At 40.6% G+C, this 19856-nt stretch overlaps 1 protein-coding gene across 3 annotated transcripts in view; it reads left to right on the top strand.

The window, feature by feature from the left end:
- The window catches only part of zbbx (zinc finger, B-box domain containing), a 56902-nt gene that overhangs the window by 10650 nt on the left and 26396 nt on the right, over positions 1-19856 (top strand). For 2 of the 3 annotated variants that reach the window (XM_037083953.1, XM_037083970.1), the window contains exons 4-10: positions 468-561; positions 1137-1188; positions 1616-1725; positions 5380-5475; positions 11859-12086; positions 13900-14125; positions 15768-15921. In XM_037083953.1, the coding sequence (XP_036939848.1) occupies positions 468-561; positions 1137-1188; positions 1616-1725; positions 5380-5475; positions 11859-12086; positions 13900-14125; positions 15768-15921 (960 nt within the window). The remainder of the gene's footprint in view (positions 1-467; positions 562-1136; positions 1189-1615; positions 1726-5379; positions 5476-11858; positions 12087-13899; positions 14126-15767; positions 15922-19856) is intronic. The other variant, XM_037083962.1, reaches the window with a different exon arrangement.

The following is a 19856-nucleotide window of genomic DNA, read 5'->3' as shown; positions in this document are numbered from 1 at the left end:
TTTGTGCTAAATCCTTTGTCTAAGTTTATTTTATTTTCTTTTTACATTTATTTGTGCTCATAAGAAATCTATCCATACATTATGCTTTACATTTATGCCAAAGTCCTCAAATATAATGGGAAATTGCCCTAGAAAAACAAAACAAAATGTTTGCTCTGTGTTTATCAGTGTGTGTGTCTCATTGAAGCATCTTGATTGTTGTATTCAAAGCTCCATACCTAGATCTGCTGTAGTAGAAGGAACATTACAGTGGCTGTTTTTGAATTGGAAAATATATTTTCATGAGAGGCATGAGAAAATCAAATCAAGGACTGGAACAGCTTTAATCACTGTTTCTGTTTTTTAGAAATTGTAGCGAAGATACTGTAGAAGAGCTATGCCTGTCTAATGAAAAGGGGTTGTATTTTAAGATTGTTGTTTCATAAATGCCTAAACAACTTTCCCTTTGTCTCAATCTCTCTGTTTAGATATTCTGGATGGAAGTCTGGACAATGTGATTCCTTAATCGGTAATGCTCTAACAAACAGCACCAAGAAAAGCAAGGAGATCATGCTCCAAAAGGTACCAAATGCATTAAAACTATATATGTGTGTGTATCATTTGATAATTGAGTGTGGATATGCCTGCATACGTCAAAAGTGCACTGCTCCTTTTGTACATGTGCACTTGGCACCCTGCTCCTTGATTTGAGAAGTTTGTGCCCTGGATCTTAGGGGAGGCACTCTAATGTCTCAGAGTTTGCAGTAGGAAGAACTAACTCCTTTTCGAAAGGTTACTACTGCCTGAGAGCAAAAAGAACAAGGATGATTGAATTCTTAGTATTTCAGTTTCATCAGAGGACAGACCCTGCTGTTAAATGCTCTTTGTAAAAGGTGGTGGTAGCGTGGATTTAAAAAAAAAAAGTAATTTCATGACAGACTGATAATATATTAAGGAGCACAATGTGTAGCAGGTCTTTGTTTATTGATGAAATGGTTTGCAGTTTAAGACATGCATGTAAAAGTGCCAGCAAGAATATGAAAACAGTATTTCATGTATACAAGTGCACCTATGTATACACGCATAAGGAGTGTTAGGAAGGCGAGAGCTTACACAAACTGTTGCCACTGATTTGTCGCTCTCTGTCTCCTCCACAGCTGTCAGCAGGCAAGGTGAAGATCCGAGTGCTGAAGGATGAACCGCTGACAGGTGAGTAGTTTACAGATCCAGCCTGAGCTTTAGCTGTTGGTTGCCTTCACCAGGTAGACTTGACACCTTTGATACACTGCCCCTGTTGGGAAATTCATTCTACCCACCACATATAAGTTAGCATTCAAGAGCAGCTACAATCCAGAGCAATGCTCTGGGAACTGGTAAAGGTACAGTGTCTTGCTCACGGTTATGAGGTAGATGCTTGCCATCACAGGTGCCGAACTGTGGAGTTCGCTTGTTAAAGATCGATCTTTAACGAACAGATACATTTCATACATAAGAATATTAACTTTTTTTCTGATAATTTATGTATTTAATTTACTGTATGTTTGACACACTGTTGGACTAGGCAGGTAGTCATTTAAATGTCAAACATATTAACTGAAATTCCCTTGCTAAGTGCTCACAATACTACCTTGTTCAGCCCCTCCACAGCCTCTACCTCCACCCCCTGCCATCGGTTCTCGGGCGACAAGAAAAAATAGGCTGAGAGGAAGATACTGTGGACAATGTGAAGTCAAGACTGCTGGACTGGTATGTGTGCACACTCAAACAGACATTGACATGCAGAAAAGACGGTCATGAGTGAAAGTGAAAACCGAACATTTTGTAACAACATTGGGCCGATAAAGAATGTCCTCTTTGGATAGCTGCCCTGTTGCTCTCATTAAACATTCACCTGACAGAAATAAACAAACAAACAAGGATGACCCCACTAATAATTAAACACATTTACAAGTAGTTAAAATAACCAGGGGCACAGAACATATATAATACAATATTTTTGCAGAAAACCATGCATACGCCATTTCCGAAATATACACACATTTATAAAAGAATAAAGTGAACTGGGAATGTGCACCTGACACATACTTCAGCCCAGACAGACACACCGTTTTCTGGTGATAGCTACTGGTAATATGATGAGATAGACAAGAAATATAAGGTGAGAGACCTAACACTTAAACATGAATTACTGAGGTTGTTTGCCACTTTCACAGATTTCGTTACTATATATGCTTTCTACGCAGAGACGATAAAAATCACTCCGAGGCAATAATTAGATATTACTTAATTCATGCCGATATGTCCCTGTTACTGATCTTCTTATTTGATCCTGAGTTCTGAAGCACTTTGTAAAGTCTGTTTCATTGTGTGTTTTAAATTAATCATCGCGCATTCTTATGATGTTTGATAATGATCATTGAGACATGGCGACAAAAGTGGTTCACAGGGACATGTGAAGAATTAATGGTATGGCCTCTATAAATAGCCACAGTTGTGTGTAATGGTTGTAAAGACCATTTTAGTGCTGTTGGAGAACCTGTGGGGGTGGAAGTGAGTCTTGGCATGTGCACCCGGTCCCACAATGGTTGAGAGTCATAAAACAGAACAAGGTGTACGTGAGGAGTTTTATGCATTTGGCCCTGGGTGTCAAATAACTTGATCTACACTCATAGCTCTCTGCCTCCTTCTCTCTTTTTTTCTACCTGTCCATTAAGTTCCATCCATCTATTCAATTGTTTCTGGTGCTTTGCTGTCCCTTCCATCTATTTCTGTGTTTGTGTTCTTTTTTTCCTCCTGCATTGGCTATTATCTTTGTCTACCATCCAGGTTTCTGCTATCTACCAAGCTGCTTCCCTCTTTCACCTTTTATTATTCATTTCCTTTCTTTATTTCTCACTCTTTAGCACAGACCCTTCATGTCTGTCCTCCTCCTGTTGTCCATCCCTGCCTGTTTCTTTCGTCTGTCTCAACTTCATCCATCATGTTTATCTGTCTTTTTCTCTCCTCTCCCTTGCTATTCTCTCTCTCGCTGTTCCTCTACTGTCCTATCTGTTGGTCTATCTGTGTGTTTGTGTTTGCACTGATAACAGTTTAGCTGGATCCATTCATCGATACTGAAGACCTCTGAGGGCAACATTGTTTATTCTTTCTCGCTCTTCATCCACTACTGCTCAGGAGGAGGGACTGCAGCCTGCAACTGTATGTGTGAACCAGAGGGAGAGAGAAAGAAATGAATGAAAAGCCCAACTGTTTGTTTGTGTATTTGTGGTGCATGTGTGTGTAGAATGGACTGTGACAAACCGAGCTGAGTAATACATGCTTGATGACCAGTCGCTCGCACATCCCCGCCCTCTAGATCCTCAGCTACTCATGTGTAATTCCTATCCTTTGTCTGATGGCAAAGCCAGCCGAGTTTAGTATTGAATAACTGATGCTTTTGAGAAGGAGAAGGAGAGCAATGAGGGACCGAGAGAGATTGATAGAGGGAATGAAGGAGAGGGAGGGGTTGAACTGATTGAGCTGACAGCCACCATTTTTCTGCCCCTTTTGTTGTGGAATACATTATTTTAAGTGCAGCACACACATTGCGTTAAAATGTAATGTGGTAATTTGCTTGATAGTGCATTTGATGATGATGGCGCTGAATTGTCCAATGAAGGGCCCAATGCCCCCAGTGCCCCATAGTGATGGGTGTAATGGCAGCGCTTATAGTAGTCTGGGAAAGCACATAGACTAAATACACACAAATACACACGATCCACGCACACACACACACGCGCATTTTGGATAGCCCGGGTGCCCTATAATGATGGCAATAATTGGGAGCGTTATGACTCTGTCTCTGCCATTCTGTCTGGAACTGCACTTAAGCACACAAATGCACACACGTACACACAATCATATAGACATCTGGGCCTGTCGTAAGCTATGACTCACACATACTGGCACAGACTACCAAAATCACACACACACACACACACACACACACACACACACACACTGAGCACCTTGCCTTGTACTGTATTCCAGAGTCATCCAGGCAAGAAAGGGAGCTCATTTCCTTCTGCATAGCACAGGAGAGCACAGTGATATGCCGCTTACAGCCTGATAGGGATGCCTAGTCTCGTGGGAGTGGCTGTAATTTCTCCTCAGGTCTGAGAAGGGAAATTAGGCTCTGCTTTAAGGGACCATTAAAAGGCAATGTCGCTGCTGTTGTGGCTTGCATGTGCAAGCAAACACACGATCACATGATGATATGTAAACGAAAGAGGAGGCTGCAAAAGCATGAACATAATGTTACAAATAAAGACATTAAATGATGTGAATAAGAATTTAAGGGGTCAGAAGATGATATGAAAGAGTGAAAAGAAAGGAGATGGAATGATCCACAATACATTTATATTGCCTTGTTCAACTCCATGTTCTATTACAATAAGCAATGGGTACAGAAGTGGCAAGAATTCATTAGATCCAGAACAGTGTCGCAATAAAATAGTGAAATTCATACTGTTCCCCCAGGGAACGCACTTAACTGTACTCTCTGAATTTGACATGGTATTGATGATGAAACCACATGCCATAACGAAAAATATACCTACATGTCAATTGAAGGGAGCCAAACGAATGGTGGCTGGGGTTTACGGTTTGTTGTTTCTAGAATTTAAAAAAAAAAGCCTCGGTCCTTTTCTCCCTCCCACCTTCCCTTCCACAAATCCTTCCTCCTCATTGGCTTTCTCCACTCCTCGCCTGTGTGCTCTGTCCACCCGGTCTAGGCCTATCTCCCCAACCTGCTGATGCAAGGACTTTTCCCCACTAATAAGACTGGATTCTCACAGATAGATATGATAATGACCTCCCTGAAGATGCACTCACACACACACACACACACACACACGCACACACACACACACACACACACACAGAGCACACGTAGCACAAATGCATACATGCACACACAGGCCACATGCATACACACACTAATACACCCTCAAACACACACAGACATGCACACACAGTGCAACATCCAGCCAGAGAATCTATTTCAATATTCCTCTCTCCTGTCAAAGTTTGTTTGGCAAGGTTGAGGTGAGAGGAAAGGAAAAGATATTCGGCTTTAGGTTTCAGTCTTGAACAAATATTACTTAAGCTTCTGCCTGTCACTGCAGTTAGGCATATGTATGTGCACATACTGCACAGGCACATATATAGCCACTCTTTTTTTTTTTTAATTTTCTGATCCCTAAAAAACACAAGTACACAAATCTTCATTCCCATCTCTATCACATATTCAGACACACACACACACACACACACACACACACACACACACACACACACACACACACACACACACACACACACACACACAAACTGACTTAACTGTGTGTCCCTGTATTGTAGATGTGTGCTGAGTGCACAGAGGACTACTGCATAGGCTGCTTTACCAAATTCCACCAGAAGGGGGCACTGAAGCTCCACAGAATCATCCCCATTCAGGTGAGCATGGTCCCACGTGCATCTGATCTATCGCCTCTCCTCTCTGTCTGTTTCTCTCTGTCTCTCTTTCACAGATACTTTCAATAATATCTGTCCTGATCCCATTCTCCTTCAGCTCCACTCATTCTTTCTTTTCTTTACTCTTTCTTGAATCCCTGACTACAGTATCAAACTCTTGTTCTCCCCCCCTCTTGCACCCTCATTTTTGTAAGTGTGCACACACAAAATACCAACCGGAATGTATGTCTGCACTGGCTGTGTATGTGTGTGTCTTCGTTTGTATTGTGCAGTTGCAGGTTGCAGTGGCCTACTAGTGGACAACAAAATGAATGTTCCTCATTAGAAAATGTCTTCATTACAAAAGCTCATTCTGTTCACTCATATGTACACACACACGCACACACACACACACACACACGCACACACACACACACACACACTAAGACATTATCACACACACGTCAATGTGGCAGCAGTCAACTGCCGTCAAAGGTAAAACAGAGAGACAAGACAGCAGGTCAGCTGTGGAGCGTTTATTAAAGGGAAACGCCACCAATTTTACACATTAAAGCATGTTTACAGGTCTTGGGGAGTACTACGGAATATGTGAAAAAAGTAGCACAAAGCCTTTTGTGAGAAATTGCCTTCAGTGATGTCACCCAGTGGCTAAGTCGCATTGTGGGTGATGTAGGTGCCAGGTGTTGGAAAGCAGTCCACTGGTCTTGGATTGCACTCCTGTAATACTGTTGGATTCATGATGGACAAAACAAGAGATACCTCATATTCTCCTTACATCACCCATAATGCAGTTTACCACTGTGTGACATCACTTGCGGCAATTTATCAGGATAAAGACATAAATAGAAGCAGGCACTTAATTCATCTGTTCAAATTAGATGCTAGTATGGTGTTTGAACTTTTTGGGACTACGTATTGTTATTGTACTTGCACATGCACACTGCACCAGGAACATAGCACAGGGCAGCTGTAACCACCTGTGCAAAGTACACTTTACACAAGAATGTACATGCATGCACGGACGCGCGTGCACACACACACACACACACACACACACACACACACACACACACACACACACACACACTCACACTCACAATGGGTGTTGTATTTATCAAGCAATGGCTCATTAAACCAAATTTGTGTGGAAAGCATTTTTATTAGGTACACCTCATTTTTCCAAAGCTAGAACAAATAGCCATTATAAGAATATGCTATTTTATGCAAAAACCATTTATCTATCTGGAGATTTAAATAATTACCTTTTGATGTTTTAAATCATGTCATATTTACTGCTGCTCAATATTGGATCGTAAGCAGATATTTTTTTATTTGTGTTTGTCACTTGATGTAGATATGTTTACCCCCTAGTAAACATACGGTTGCATAGTTGATATCAAGCTTCTCAGATTTACTCTCTCTTCTAATTATGAAAGAATTGGGGTGAGTCCAATAAACTATATTTTTGCTTAAGAATCGCTATGGCTGTTATCAGGTCTGATGTGGCATATAATTACAGTGACTAATAATGTTATGGTCGTACTTGGTAGCAAGTCCAAAGTGGGTCTGCACTATTGAAGACGGCTGTAGGGTAGAGGGGGTAGAATGTGTTGTCAAGTGATCGGAATGACGAGCTGAGCTGCATGTCGAAGTGTCCTTGAGCAAGATACTGAACCCCAAATTGCTCCTGATGAATGTTGCAAGTGTTGTAAAGTGCTTTGAGTGGTCAGTAGACTGGAAACGCGCTATATAAATGCAACCATTTACCATTATACCGTTAACCAAGCTAAATTTATGCGTTGTGGTCATCCAGGTGACAAGAGAAAAAGAACCCTCTCTACCATTTTCAGCCAGAGAACTTCAGTACCTCATTACTAATTCTTACTCTGCTCATATTTTGTTCAGAAAGGATGTTTTCTTTTCTTTAACAGTGTCTCATCATTGCCACTGACCTGTCTTTGTGTGTGCATGTGCTGGTATCCATGTTTTATCGAGTCACTCCAGGTTCAGCCACTTCTTTTCATGTGATTGTTTTCTTGGTTGCCATTATTTTCATCTAGAAATACTCACAAGGAGATTTACTGCACTATGATGTGTTCTTTGTGAGCATGCATGGGTATCGCTGTGTATATTTCCTGTACATCATGTGATTTGTCTGGCAAAAGGTGTTTCAATATGTATTTATGACTTTATATATGACTGTGTGTTGGTTTGTGTCTATGTATAGAACAGCACACTATTAACCAGCCTTTTTGCAGTGTAGCTCATCTTATGTATCCATCTCTTTATTCAGTGCTCATGTGCTACCTGAGTGCTGGTTGGGTCAACACACTCATATATTACTGAGTAGCCTCCATGGTGGAACAAAGCCATACTCACTGACAGAGACAAAAAGTACACACATTGAAACAGCTCTGTGAAACCACACAGGACAACTCTACCTCTCTCTATAACTCTTCATTGCTGTTTCTCTCCTTACTTCACTCGGTTTCAAACACATACAGTACACATGCACAGCCTTGTACAATCACACATGGAAAACTGTGTATTTTGGCAGGACATAAAGACTGTGGATTATACACATGCAGCTGACGCAGGCATCTCTTTCTCTCCTCTGTTAATCCTGTTCCATTTGCCATGGAAAGAATGAGGGAGGGATAGAGAATGAGTGCTGGAGTCAGAGAAGTAATATTAATATCATCAGTACGTCGTGTTTGCACTTTTTGTCAGTTCAGTTGTTCGTTTAGCTCCCGTTTCTAGCCTCACACTTACATACCTGGTTCAATTAATGTATTCAAAGCAGTTTTAGTATTTTATTTAGCCTCACCTCTGTGTAGTATCAGATGGGTGTGGTGTGCTGCATCAAAGCAATTCTGTTGTCAGGTAGTTCTTAGTTATACAGCAATAGATGAGCAGACTTAGTTGAGCTAACTTAAAAATTATCAAATTCTTTTGTTGCCTTTTTGCTAACCGCCTGCCCAGCTCTCATTCACTTTCACTTGCATGCTGTGGAAACGCAAATGGTACACTCATTTTCCCCTTAGTCTAAAAAAAGGCAAGTCACAGCTACTGGTTCTTAAAGGGGTAGTTCATGTTTTTTGAAGTGAGGTCATATAAAGTACATATCTATATTCGATATGTTCCCTACCGTAATCACCGATCAGCGCAGCCTCAGTTTGGAGATGTAGAGAGTTGCTCCAGCCCAGACACTCAGCTTTATACTGCAGTGAACGGGGTCCAGAGAAAAAGCGAAATTTAACCACCTGAAACAAGACTCACCTAAAAAATCTATAACAGTTCAAGTGTACGTTGTATAGGCAATCGCCGTGAGACCGCCCTTTCTTTTGGCACTACATTTTCTTAACTGTAGAACCTCCATATCCCTATGCATAAGTGCAACTGCATAGGGATACGGAGGTTCTACAGTATGATACGAAGGTTCAAACTGAGGCTGCGCTGATCGGTGATTACGGTAGGGAACAGGTCGACTATAGATATGTACTTTATATGACCCCACTTCAAAAAACCCGAACTATCCCTTTAACCTGACATACATTGTTTGTCACACACAACCATGTTTGAGGTCCTCCACAGAAACTGTTCCGAAAAGGGCAGGCACTTTAAGAAAAAAAGAAAAATTCTTGGCAGGTGATTGGACGAACAAATTAATCAGCCAATCAGAGCAATGAACCATGAGCCAGCTGGTAAATCAGTATCTTGCTGTGGCCAGTCAAAAGAGAGCAAAAGCATCTTTTCTGTTGAGAAAAGCATTTCCTGCTTTCAATGAAATATTTTCTCCAGTTCTGAAATAACTGATGCTATAGGAGCATCACCACTGACCTTGGCAACAGCTGTTGTTGTATTTAAATCATCAGTGTCTTCTCTTGCTGGTCATCACACCTTAACCATGCCCAGAACTACCAGTAGTTCCTTATAGGATGCTGATTGGTCTGAACATCATGATGACGTGTTCTTGCAAATCCAGCTGCCTTGCAAAGATAGGCTGGTTCAGCTGCTGAACAGTATCTTGGAGCTGGTGTATTAGGGGTTGCATCATGTAGATGTGGTTGATATTTAATTTGTTTGATACCCATGGGTTGGCTTGAACCCTGCAGTAGGTTGCCCTGACTGCAAGTACTGTTTTAACACACCGCCTGAACATGATGGTGATATTGGCATGTGTTTCTTTGTAGGCCTTCATTGTTTCACAATTGGTTGTACACACGAACAGAGACCGGAGTTGTATAAAAAATTTAAAAAAGGAAGCTTGAAAGAAAAGTCCAAAGCAGTGCCTACTCCTACATCTCAACACACCAGGCCATTGTGTGAAGTTGGTGCAAAAATGGATTGTATGTTTGGAAAAGTTATAGATTGCACTCAGCCCCTTTCATTTATGTGGTCAGAGAGTCAGTTTCAGATGCTTTGTGAAGATCTGAGAAGCTCTTAATTTGAAGTATACAAAGGCCTGAAGTGTCCATTGATGTGCACCTGTAAGCACAGTTGTGTGATGGGTGTAATGAGAAAGGAACACTCCTAGAAGGGTATTGCACGGTTTTTAACGTCTTGCAATGCAAAGATTGTCTTTTACTGAGAGTTAAGACGTGGAAAGTAGTGTCCCCAGGCTTGTTGGATTGTTTGCAGACAAAGATTTGATTCTTAAAGATTTCATGGCCATGAGCAAGTTCCCTCCCACGAGATACTGAATAAACTAATTCAACACATGGATAGAGTGTCACTGAATGAGCTGCACTCTGCTTTCATCACTGATGAGACCAGAGATATTTCAGGCCAAGAACAAATGTTTGTCTTTGCCAGATTGGGCGTATACAGATTCATCCACCCATAATGACTTTATTACTGTGTGCAACTGTTCAGGACCAGATGCAAGATCTATCAAAGGCGTAAACAAAGAGCTTCTGACCAGGAGACTTCAAACATATGATTGTGCTTCTGGCCTAGAGTGGAAACTGTGTAGTGTCGCCAAAAGAATGGATCTGGAAGTTTCAATAGAGAAACTACCAAAGTCACCACAAAGGTCCCGGGCTGAAGTGGCTCATAAGAGTAATTTTGTGAGGATTAAAGTGATCCTATAACTTTCCTCAGTACTCAATAGATTGCTTATGTCCTGCAATACCCGGCTAAGTCTTGTCACACAACGTCATTCTCCTTGAAAGTGCTATAGTCCAATGTCAAGGTGTTGGAACTGAAAACCTGTGATAAAATGTATCAAAAAGTTTAAGAACTCAAACTGTGGCTTATTTGCCGAAATTCCGTATCTGTCTTTCTCGGGTGTCTCAGTTCTTCTACATTTTCCCAACTTCATGTTTGTTTGTGTGTATCTGGTGGACACCTTCAAGGACAGGATAACAGTGTGAGGACAGGTTAACCTCAGCTGCCTTACTGGTCTGTGGTGATTAATGGAAAAGACTAATGAATTCAGCCTGTATAGAAAAAAGCAATAAGCTCTCATGGATTGTGCTTCACAATTTTCTCCTGTCTAAACGTATGGCGATATCTGATCACACTTTTGGTAAGAGGAGAATTGATTTACGTGTGATGTGTAATTGGGTGGAGTTTGTCAATAGATCCGTATTGCTTTCTGTTTAAAATGGGATGTAGTGTATAGCAAATATACATGACATGTCACCAGATTGGTCATGTGAAGTGCATTACCTGTGGCATAGTGCACAGACTTTGTGGTTTAATTTACATAAAATAAAGGTGCATACATTAACTCTATTAAATGGAGTTCCTCATGACATTCTAAGGTTATGTTAGTAATGTAGGTAGGAGCACTTAAAATGATTAGGTTGTACCCTCTAAATGGGGCTCATGGCAGCTGTCTCTAGTGGCCTCATCTCATTGCCCTCATGTCGTTCGAGCACATGAAGTAGAACTTCCTCGGTAATATACATAATTATATGAAAATCTGTGGAAAAGTTGTAATCCATTCATCTCTAGTCTGCAGTTTGACAGTTCGGATGCACTGGTGTGGGTCACAAGTTGTAGACAATGGGGACAACAACAACAATGCTGATGAAAAGTGTAAAAGTGTCTTTCCGAAGTTTTTAATGATACATGGATAGAACAGGTTCTTCTTCTAGTAAACATTCAACAGGGGGTTGAATAATCCTATAAGAGCCTGATGTATTTGATGAATCAGAGGAATCAGCTTGATGATTTTAGTCTCTTAAAATGAAAACACAAACATATACAATTATTTGTTTTTATTCATTATTTTACTCATATAAAATTTGTGACATTTTTCTGTGCCAGTGCCAACTGCCACCCTTTTGTTCAGTCACAATCATGTTGAAGCAACATAATAAAATGCGTATGTCATACACTATGGCCTCCTTTTACAGACAGACCTCCAGACCCATGTGAGCACTCGAGATGTTGTCAGCTGCGTCCAGAAACAGATTGATCCTAGCTCCCATCCCAGTAACTTTACCAGTTCCAGTTCTAGTCCCAAACCCAGTCTCAGTCACACCATCAAGTCTAGTGCAACCACCAGACAAGGACATGGGAGGCCTGAAGAAGGAACAGAGACTGTGGCAAAACCTTTGCAGTTGTCCCCTGATCACAGCCAGGTAGGTGGTAATTTTGTTATTGTTACTTATTACAGACACGCACACATGCATGCATGCTTGCAAGAATGCACGCAGGCCTGTTACTGTATACTGTATATGATCAAGGGCTGAGATGATGATGAAAAAATGCAATTGAAAGGATAAACACTGGCTCACTAAATTTAGTATGTACTGTATTTGTGCACATAGTTCATCAACTGAAAAGCAACATACATTCAAAAACATACAGGCACATCCATACACCTACTATAACTTAATACAACATTGTAGGAACCAGTATGGGGAGCCATTCACTGATTTAGCTCCCCTGTAACAGTTAGGTTTTTTTTTTTTTTGAAACTTCCAAAAAAATATGCGCTTTACTCTTACCGGCAATTGCTTTGTAAAAATAGGTGTCATTTTTCCCAAATGGTTATCGACCCATGAATGAAATCTCTCTCCATATGTAGTTCCCTTGCTGCGACAAAACAGCAGAAACATGTCAAACAAGCCTGTGCACTGTGTGTGCTTTACCTCTGCACCCTGTGAGTCAATTGAAAAGACTTCAAACAAAAACCTAATTGACGCCATATCCACAGGCTGTATCTACAGGCAGGCTTGTGAACTGCTTGTACCTTTCGACAAAAAAATACCCCCCAACAGTCTAAGTCTGGCAGAAACAGTTAGATTGACATTTCAGACTCTTTACACCACAGAGCTCAGTTGACCTTATTCACACAGCAGTCATTTCAAACAGCTGGGGTCAGAAGGTACTGAGAAGATCGGTATACAGTATATATCAATCTAGTGTTTACCTTATATGTTCTGTCCTCAGTTAGAGCGAAGACCTATCAAAATACCACCAACCTGAAAAGCAACAACTACAATTGCCTGACTTAACAGGAAAAATAAATAAATCCTGATCAGCGATAACAGGCTGAGTATGTAGAATTATTAACTCACTGTAGAGTTCACCACTCAAGATTCTTGAGATTTTCTTTTTTCAAATATATTAATGGGTGTACAGTGCACACAATTTACCATTTAACATTTGAACGTTTAAAGAAAACTTCTCATATATTATAAAGGAGGGCCCAGGGGAAGAAATTGTCTGCCTGTCCCATCCCTGTGGGTCTGAGGTTTAAAAATTGTGCTGTATAGTTGATTTAGTATGATTTCCTGAAGCTTGAGATGGAACAATTCAGTTACTGCCAAGTGCCAACTGGTGTTTGATTTGTTCAGCATGAAACTTATGGATTTAATGTATTAAACTATTCTGAAATATAGATATACACCCTGAAGAATTACACGGCCTTTAGCACCTTCACAACATTTGATATGATTTCCTCACAATATGAATACAACTGCAATGAGAACATATATTTGTTAAGAGATGTTATGTAAAGATAGATACATTAAGGTAGTTTCTCAGTCACTTTTTAATAGTGTATCAAGAAAGGTGTAGGAAATGTCTCAGCCAAGTTTGGATGTGGGCAAACTTTAGGGACATGTTTGTCCTTTTTGTCTTTGCCTGCAGAATCAAGAGACTGTAGTGTGCCAGCAGCATTGGAAATCTCATTATTTGCCCTTTACATTATTTTGCACTCATCAACCAATGCATATTCAGTAATTCAAAGTTAAGGCACACAGGAATACAAATTAGATTTTTCTCTGTTTGCAGAAAACACATTTTTTCCGGGCAGCTTTTGATTCATGGTAGTGCTTACCTTTAGTAATGATGTAGATATACAGCAGGGAAGCTTCTTCGCCTTACACTGTATCTTGGCCATCCATTACTTTAACTTAAATCAGGAGATATTTGTTTTTGTTGCAGGTGTTGGCTGTGAATCAAGTAAAGGAGAAAAAGGTAGAAATGACTGAAGAGGGGCGGAACAGGGGTGATGAAAGAGGAGTTCCCACTGATCTTTTCAGTGGAGAGTACAATGAGGAAGATTCTGCAAGATCTTTTCAGGAGGCTCTCAGACAGTGGAGAGGACAGAAGAGTGATGAAGCAAGGGACCCCATGAGTGAGGAGGCAATGTGGATACCAGTTCGACCAGGTGAACTACATAGACATAGTTGCAGGCACATAGACATACACATGTACAAATAGCAGGATGACATGATGGGTAGAAAGACCATCCATCACTTTGAGGAAACAGGTTTAATCCTTTTGTTGGCAAACATCCACAGTGCCACTACATTTAAATGTAACCAGTACTTTCAATGAGAATGATGATGTTGTGAGCCCTGCCTTTTATATTCACATTACTTTTTCTCATTTGCATCACTTTTCACCCTCTTTGTCTCTCACTCCACCCCTCTCTTTCTCTTTATTAAGGGTAGACAGAATTTTATGAGCACCCGTGCCATCTAGTCCAATGCAACACAATAATAAGAAATGAGTCAGCTAAATATTCATCTTCTCCTGTTGTTCCCTCCATGAATCCTCTCTCTTGTCAATCTCTTACCAGGCTGGAGAGCTCTGGAGATGCAGATATGGGAGATAACTTAGTGCTGGTTTGAACCTTACACATAGCTGTAACTGTAACCAGTTAATGGTGTAAAATAATGATTAGTGGGACTTTGGGATGCAACAATACCAAAAACTACAATATCATCACAAAAAATTGTCCATGATACAATATTTTTCTTCAAATTACTGTTATTAAGACTATCAGTTGAATATATAGGAGTTGAATTTAGACAATTCCCTTATTCAGTCAAGTGCAGATAGCTTAAACGTGTGTATTATATGTATTTACAGTAGTACTTTTTTCACTACACCCCCCTCACTATGGGCCTTTTTCTCTCCCGTTCTCTTCCTTGCCTTCCATTTTCACCAACTCCTCAGCTTCCCAGCTCCCCCTTTCCCTGTCTGTGCCCTGATCTGTTAAGGCCTTATAGAAAGTGCTTACCACTGCAGTAGGAGGGTAATCCATGGCTGTTGCATATTGAGATAATGAGAAGAGTGTTTGGGGTGGCCCTACTCTACACCACAGCACTAATCGCCTCAGCTGTGTGCATGCGTATGCTCCACTGCGTCAGGCAATTTTTATGCCTTTTCAAACATACTGTGTTTCTACATGTGCGCATGTGCAACAGTGTTTGTGTATCTAGGCTGATGTGGGTGTGTATTATTAGTGCTATCATTCCAGGTTGTGTGTGTTTGTGTCTAGGTGTTTGTGCTTTTTATTAGGCCTCCTATTTTCTCTGCTTTACTGCTTGGGCAGACTCTGCTCCACTCTCCCTTCGCTCTGCTCTGCAAATTGCTGCTAGCCCCTCCAGCCCTAATTATTTCTGTCAAGCCAATGGCACCCAGGCCCAATTTAAAGCCACCACTGTGGACTGCCAAAGTGTCTTGAGTACAATCATAACATTTCTCTTTCTTACAGCCATCGTTCCCTTTCTATAATGCACTTACTATGTATCTCTTGTACTGTGTACATCTTTTTCTTATTCCCACGGGGCTCTCTCCTGTCTCTTTGTGTTTTGGCACTGTTGGTGTGGTGACAAGGTGTTTTCTCACTTCTTGAGGGAGGTGTTTTGAGGAAGGTGTTGAGAAGCTGGCAATAATGTTTTCCTGCTCCTTTTCTTTACTTTTGTCTGACTCTTTCCTTTTGGCTATGTTTTCCTCACTGTCTTACCTTAACTTTATTTTTGTGTGATCCCCCCCCCCTCCCCATATATCCCCCATATCAGTGTCAGCTATGGCGACCCAGGCTGACCTTGCTTCAGACAGAAGTGCTGAAAGACGAGGAAGAGGAGGTGGAGAGGGGAGGGTACCTGTCAGGGTGGAGTTCACAGAAAACAGCCTTACCTACTTGGACAGATTGCTTCTCAAGAAGCACCGCAGGTACACACACAGACAGACAGACAACAGAGTGCATGCACCACTCATACATTCTAAATCATGTAGTGGCAGTAGGCTCCATGAAAAGCTGTGCTTCTCCATCTTCATTATGCATGACAGACTTTTTTCTCTCAAAAGCCTGCTTTATAAAACAAAGCTAACTTGCATTCGTACCTTTACACTATTCCTTTGATAAAGAGCAACGTACATGAATATTATCTCACTCTGTCCACTACATCCAAATTACTTCTTCCTAAAATGGGATCATTTCCAAGTCTTCTTGTGTGGACTTCCCTCTCTTTGAGGTCTTAGAGGTAATGGACTGTATTCATGCCTTAGTCGGACTAAAGTTGAGTGAGTTCTATAGAGAATGGCAGGCTCCAACTGTGATGTATTGTTGAGGAGTGCAGTGGATATCACACATGAAGTCTTTCCATATGACTCAATATGGCAAATGAGCCAGGAGCCAGATTTCTGAACAGATGTGGTTAATTAATTGTTTCTTAAGTTAAATGTATGTAGTCCAGTGCTCTGCCATAGTGTTAAAATTTTAAGACTGCAGACTACATGAGACATATTGGTGTTTTACTTTTTTATTTTTCATCATTTTTAATATTGCATATCAGTGTCATATATTTCCTCACTTTTCAAGTGTCCATGAACATTAGGGCTGGGTATTGATAAGAACCTCATGATTCGATTTTGATTCTTTAGGTTGCAATTCGATTCAATATTGATTTGATTCAATATTGATTTAAATGCTTTGATATCGAGTACCTGTTGATAATTTTTAAATTTCAAAAAAGTAATCTTAAATTATAATTTTTCCGCTAGGAAGTTCTATTTCGAATTGAAATTTAAACAAAGGCACATGATGTGTTTAGATATGACATACCGGTAGTGCAACCATAGTTAAGCAGAGATAATGCCATTGTTTCTGGGACTGCATGGTACATTTTTGTCTGACATAAACATAGACATAACCGTGGTCCCTCCGTCCTCCGGCTAGACGCGAGGGGGTAAAAAGTTGACACTGAACCACCCTCTCTCCCCGGTGGAGAGTGCTACCTGCGGGCGCGCAGTGTAGCAGCCAGGGTGAGACCTGCTGCACTAACCCTAACCCTAACCCCTAACCATTTCACAAATAATGGTCACATAGTGATTGGTTGAGGTCTCTAACTGTCCAACTGGGAACACCGTCTCCATTTTGCCACTTTCATGACAAGGACAAAAATACACCCATGTGTGCAAACAACATTTTTACATCACACGCACCTTCTCTTGCTTGCCTCTCCTGACTTTCTTTAGTCAACCTACAAAATCCACCAGTGTACAAAGCAGTATCTCAGCACTTATTGTGCCGTAGACTGCCCGAGGGCTGGGCTTCAGCAGGTCCCATTATTATAGCCCTTTATTTAAGCGGCTCCTTTTGGGCTGAGTAGCCCACTAGAGAGCAGGCCAGAGGAGAGGAGAGCAGAGTGCAGTTTTAGGCTCGCTCGCTGACTGCTTGAGCTGGAATGCTCAGGTAGTGAGCAAGTCCCCAGCTGTAGCAGCCTTTAACTGTGGAATAGACTAGAGAGCCAATCTAGAGTGCAATAAGCCTGCAGCGGTGATGGTGGCAGAGCTTAATGGAGAGACAGAGAGACTGGCTGGCTTGCAGAAAGAAAGAGTGGGAGGCTGAATTTTAACAAGCTTTTGTAATAATGGAAAAGAGAGTGAAGGAAGGAGGGAGCATGCAGGAGGAAAGAGTTTTAAAGAATTTGCTAAAAATGTTCAGCTATATTAGAGTCATAAACTCTATCGCCTTGTTAGATTTGTGGATAGCCTGTAGGTTACAGAAAGCAAGCTTGCGACCATGGGGGGCATCAATCTGATTTCCTGAGCTGGCTAGGCAGTCTGGGTGGGGTATGTGAATGCTCACCTTTCTATCAACTGCCAGAGTCAAAGTATCTGTGATCAAGGCACTGAACGCTGAAATAAAAGTCTGCACAGGAAAAGAATTAAGATCTGAACTGGCCCCTGCCTGCATCTATAAGATCTGACCTGACTGTTTCCAACTTATGCTGACAAATTAAAAAATCCACCCTTGGCTCAATGAAACAATATGTAATTTATTTGTTTCTCGTCGAAGGAAATTACTTCAAAGTATATGTCATCTATAAAGACACCTGCGTTTTACCTGCCTGCAGAAGACGCATATATTTTATAAAATCCATTATTTGCTTGGTGAACATGGCTCTAATAATATGATCATATTTCTCTGTCTGTGTAAAAAAAGAATGAAGACAGAGCCAATACATTGGTGAAAAAGAGAAAAAAAATAAAAACCTTTAGAGATATTATGCTGTAGTACACACAAATGCCAGGCTGCCTCTAAACAGCTCTAATAACAAAAATGTAAGTCCAGTGGAATGTTTTCATCCCATTGGATTTTTTGGATGGTTGTTGGGTTAGATGCCTCACTTTAGTTCCGTTGTTAACATAAAATTTCCAGGATTTGGACTTCACTTGCCATCACTATCCTTACTCAAACTTCTCAAGTTGTTGATCTATCAATAGTAAAATGTTTATAGTGTACTAGGAAGCTTTAAAAGTCCTGGGAGTGTTGTTCATCAGTGAAGATTAACTTGCTAAACTTATGTCAATATAAACTTGTGTTTGCCACAGAGTATGTTTTTGGCAGAAATCTTAAATCTATTTGAAAAACCCAGGTTTTTTGTTGAGCCAACCAGAGTGTGTCATCCCTGCAACTCGTGTGTTATGAGCACATACAGCTCTACCTGATCTGAAGCAGTTAATTAGACCTGCACCACAAAGTCACTTAGTCAGAGTTTTAGCTTTGAGTACATAAATAGAATCTTGAATAGTTAGAGTAATAGTGAAAATATGGCCTCTGATAGATGATAGATAGATTATATAAAGTACTTTTGGCTCAGATGTCAGGTTTGATTGAGTTTACCCTCTGTCCGCTGGGCAAATATAGCAGCAATAATGGTCCTTCTGAAGGCCTCATCTCTCTCAAATCCCTCTTGCTTTTACTTCATTGTAGTGGGCATCAAACAGGGTTATTTCAGTTAGTCTGATTAGTACGATTAAATTAACTGAAATATTGTTTGTATCATAAATAACACTGACTGAGAGTGTTTTATACATCACTTAGCAGTTTAGCAACTCCCATTCATGCAGTACTACAGCTCTATAATTTGTCTTGAATCTAGTTAGTTATACTTATTCAATATTATGTATAACATTCTGTGATAGGATTGATTCAATGGTGTATCTCCAGAGGAAAGTAAAAATGCAAGACCAGAGGACACCAGGGGAGCAATATGATTTTTTTTCCCCTACAAAAGCCTAAATGCAAACAACCTAAGGCTAGCAAGGCTACTGCATGTAAAGTACTGTATGTAGAGAGAAAAGAGATGGACAGATGGAGCAAAGGATAGGAAGTGGGATGTGAGGGACAGGATTAAATGTAACCCTCAAAGTAGATTAAATAGACAGAAAAAAGATAAATATTACCAGGTTTGAGGAAATGGATTAAGAGGAGAAGGTATAAACTACAAGTAACTTCCCTAGTCAGCCCTTATGGGCAGCCTGAAGCTTCTTGCAGAATCTCTCTCACTGGCCTTGTGTTGGTCAGATTTGACCTAATGAATAAAGGTAAGGCGATGAAATAAGGACAGCGTGAAGGACACAGGTGTGTGTAGTGTTGTTTTTGGCGGCCTGTTTCAATTTTGGTTTTAGTCTAGTCTTTGTATCAAATTGTCATTATAGTTTTTATTAGTTTTAGTCACGTTTATACTCTTTTTAGTCTAGTTAAGTTTCAGTCGACTAAAAGTCTGAACATTTTAGTCAGAATTATCCATGACTATTTTTGTGTAGTTTTGACAATGAAAACTGATGACATTTTAGTCTAGTTTTAGTCGTAAAAGTCG

This window comes from Acanthopagrus latus, chromosome 2, assembly GCF_904848185.1.
Source record: "Acanthopagrus latus isolate v.2019 chromosome 2, fAcaLat1.1, whole genome shotgun sequence".
NCBI classification, from domain to species: Eukaryota; Metazoa; Chordata; class Actinopteri; order Spariformes; family Sparidae; genus Acanthopagrus; species Acanthopagrus latus.
The sequence above is the reverse complement of the archived record's forward strand: the minus strand, read 5'-3'. Positions and strand labels throughout refer to the sequence as shown.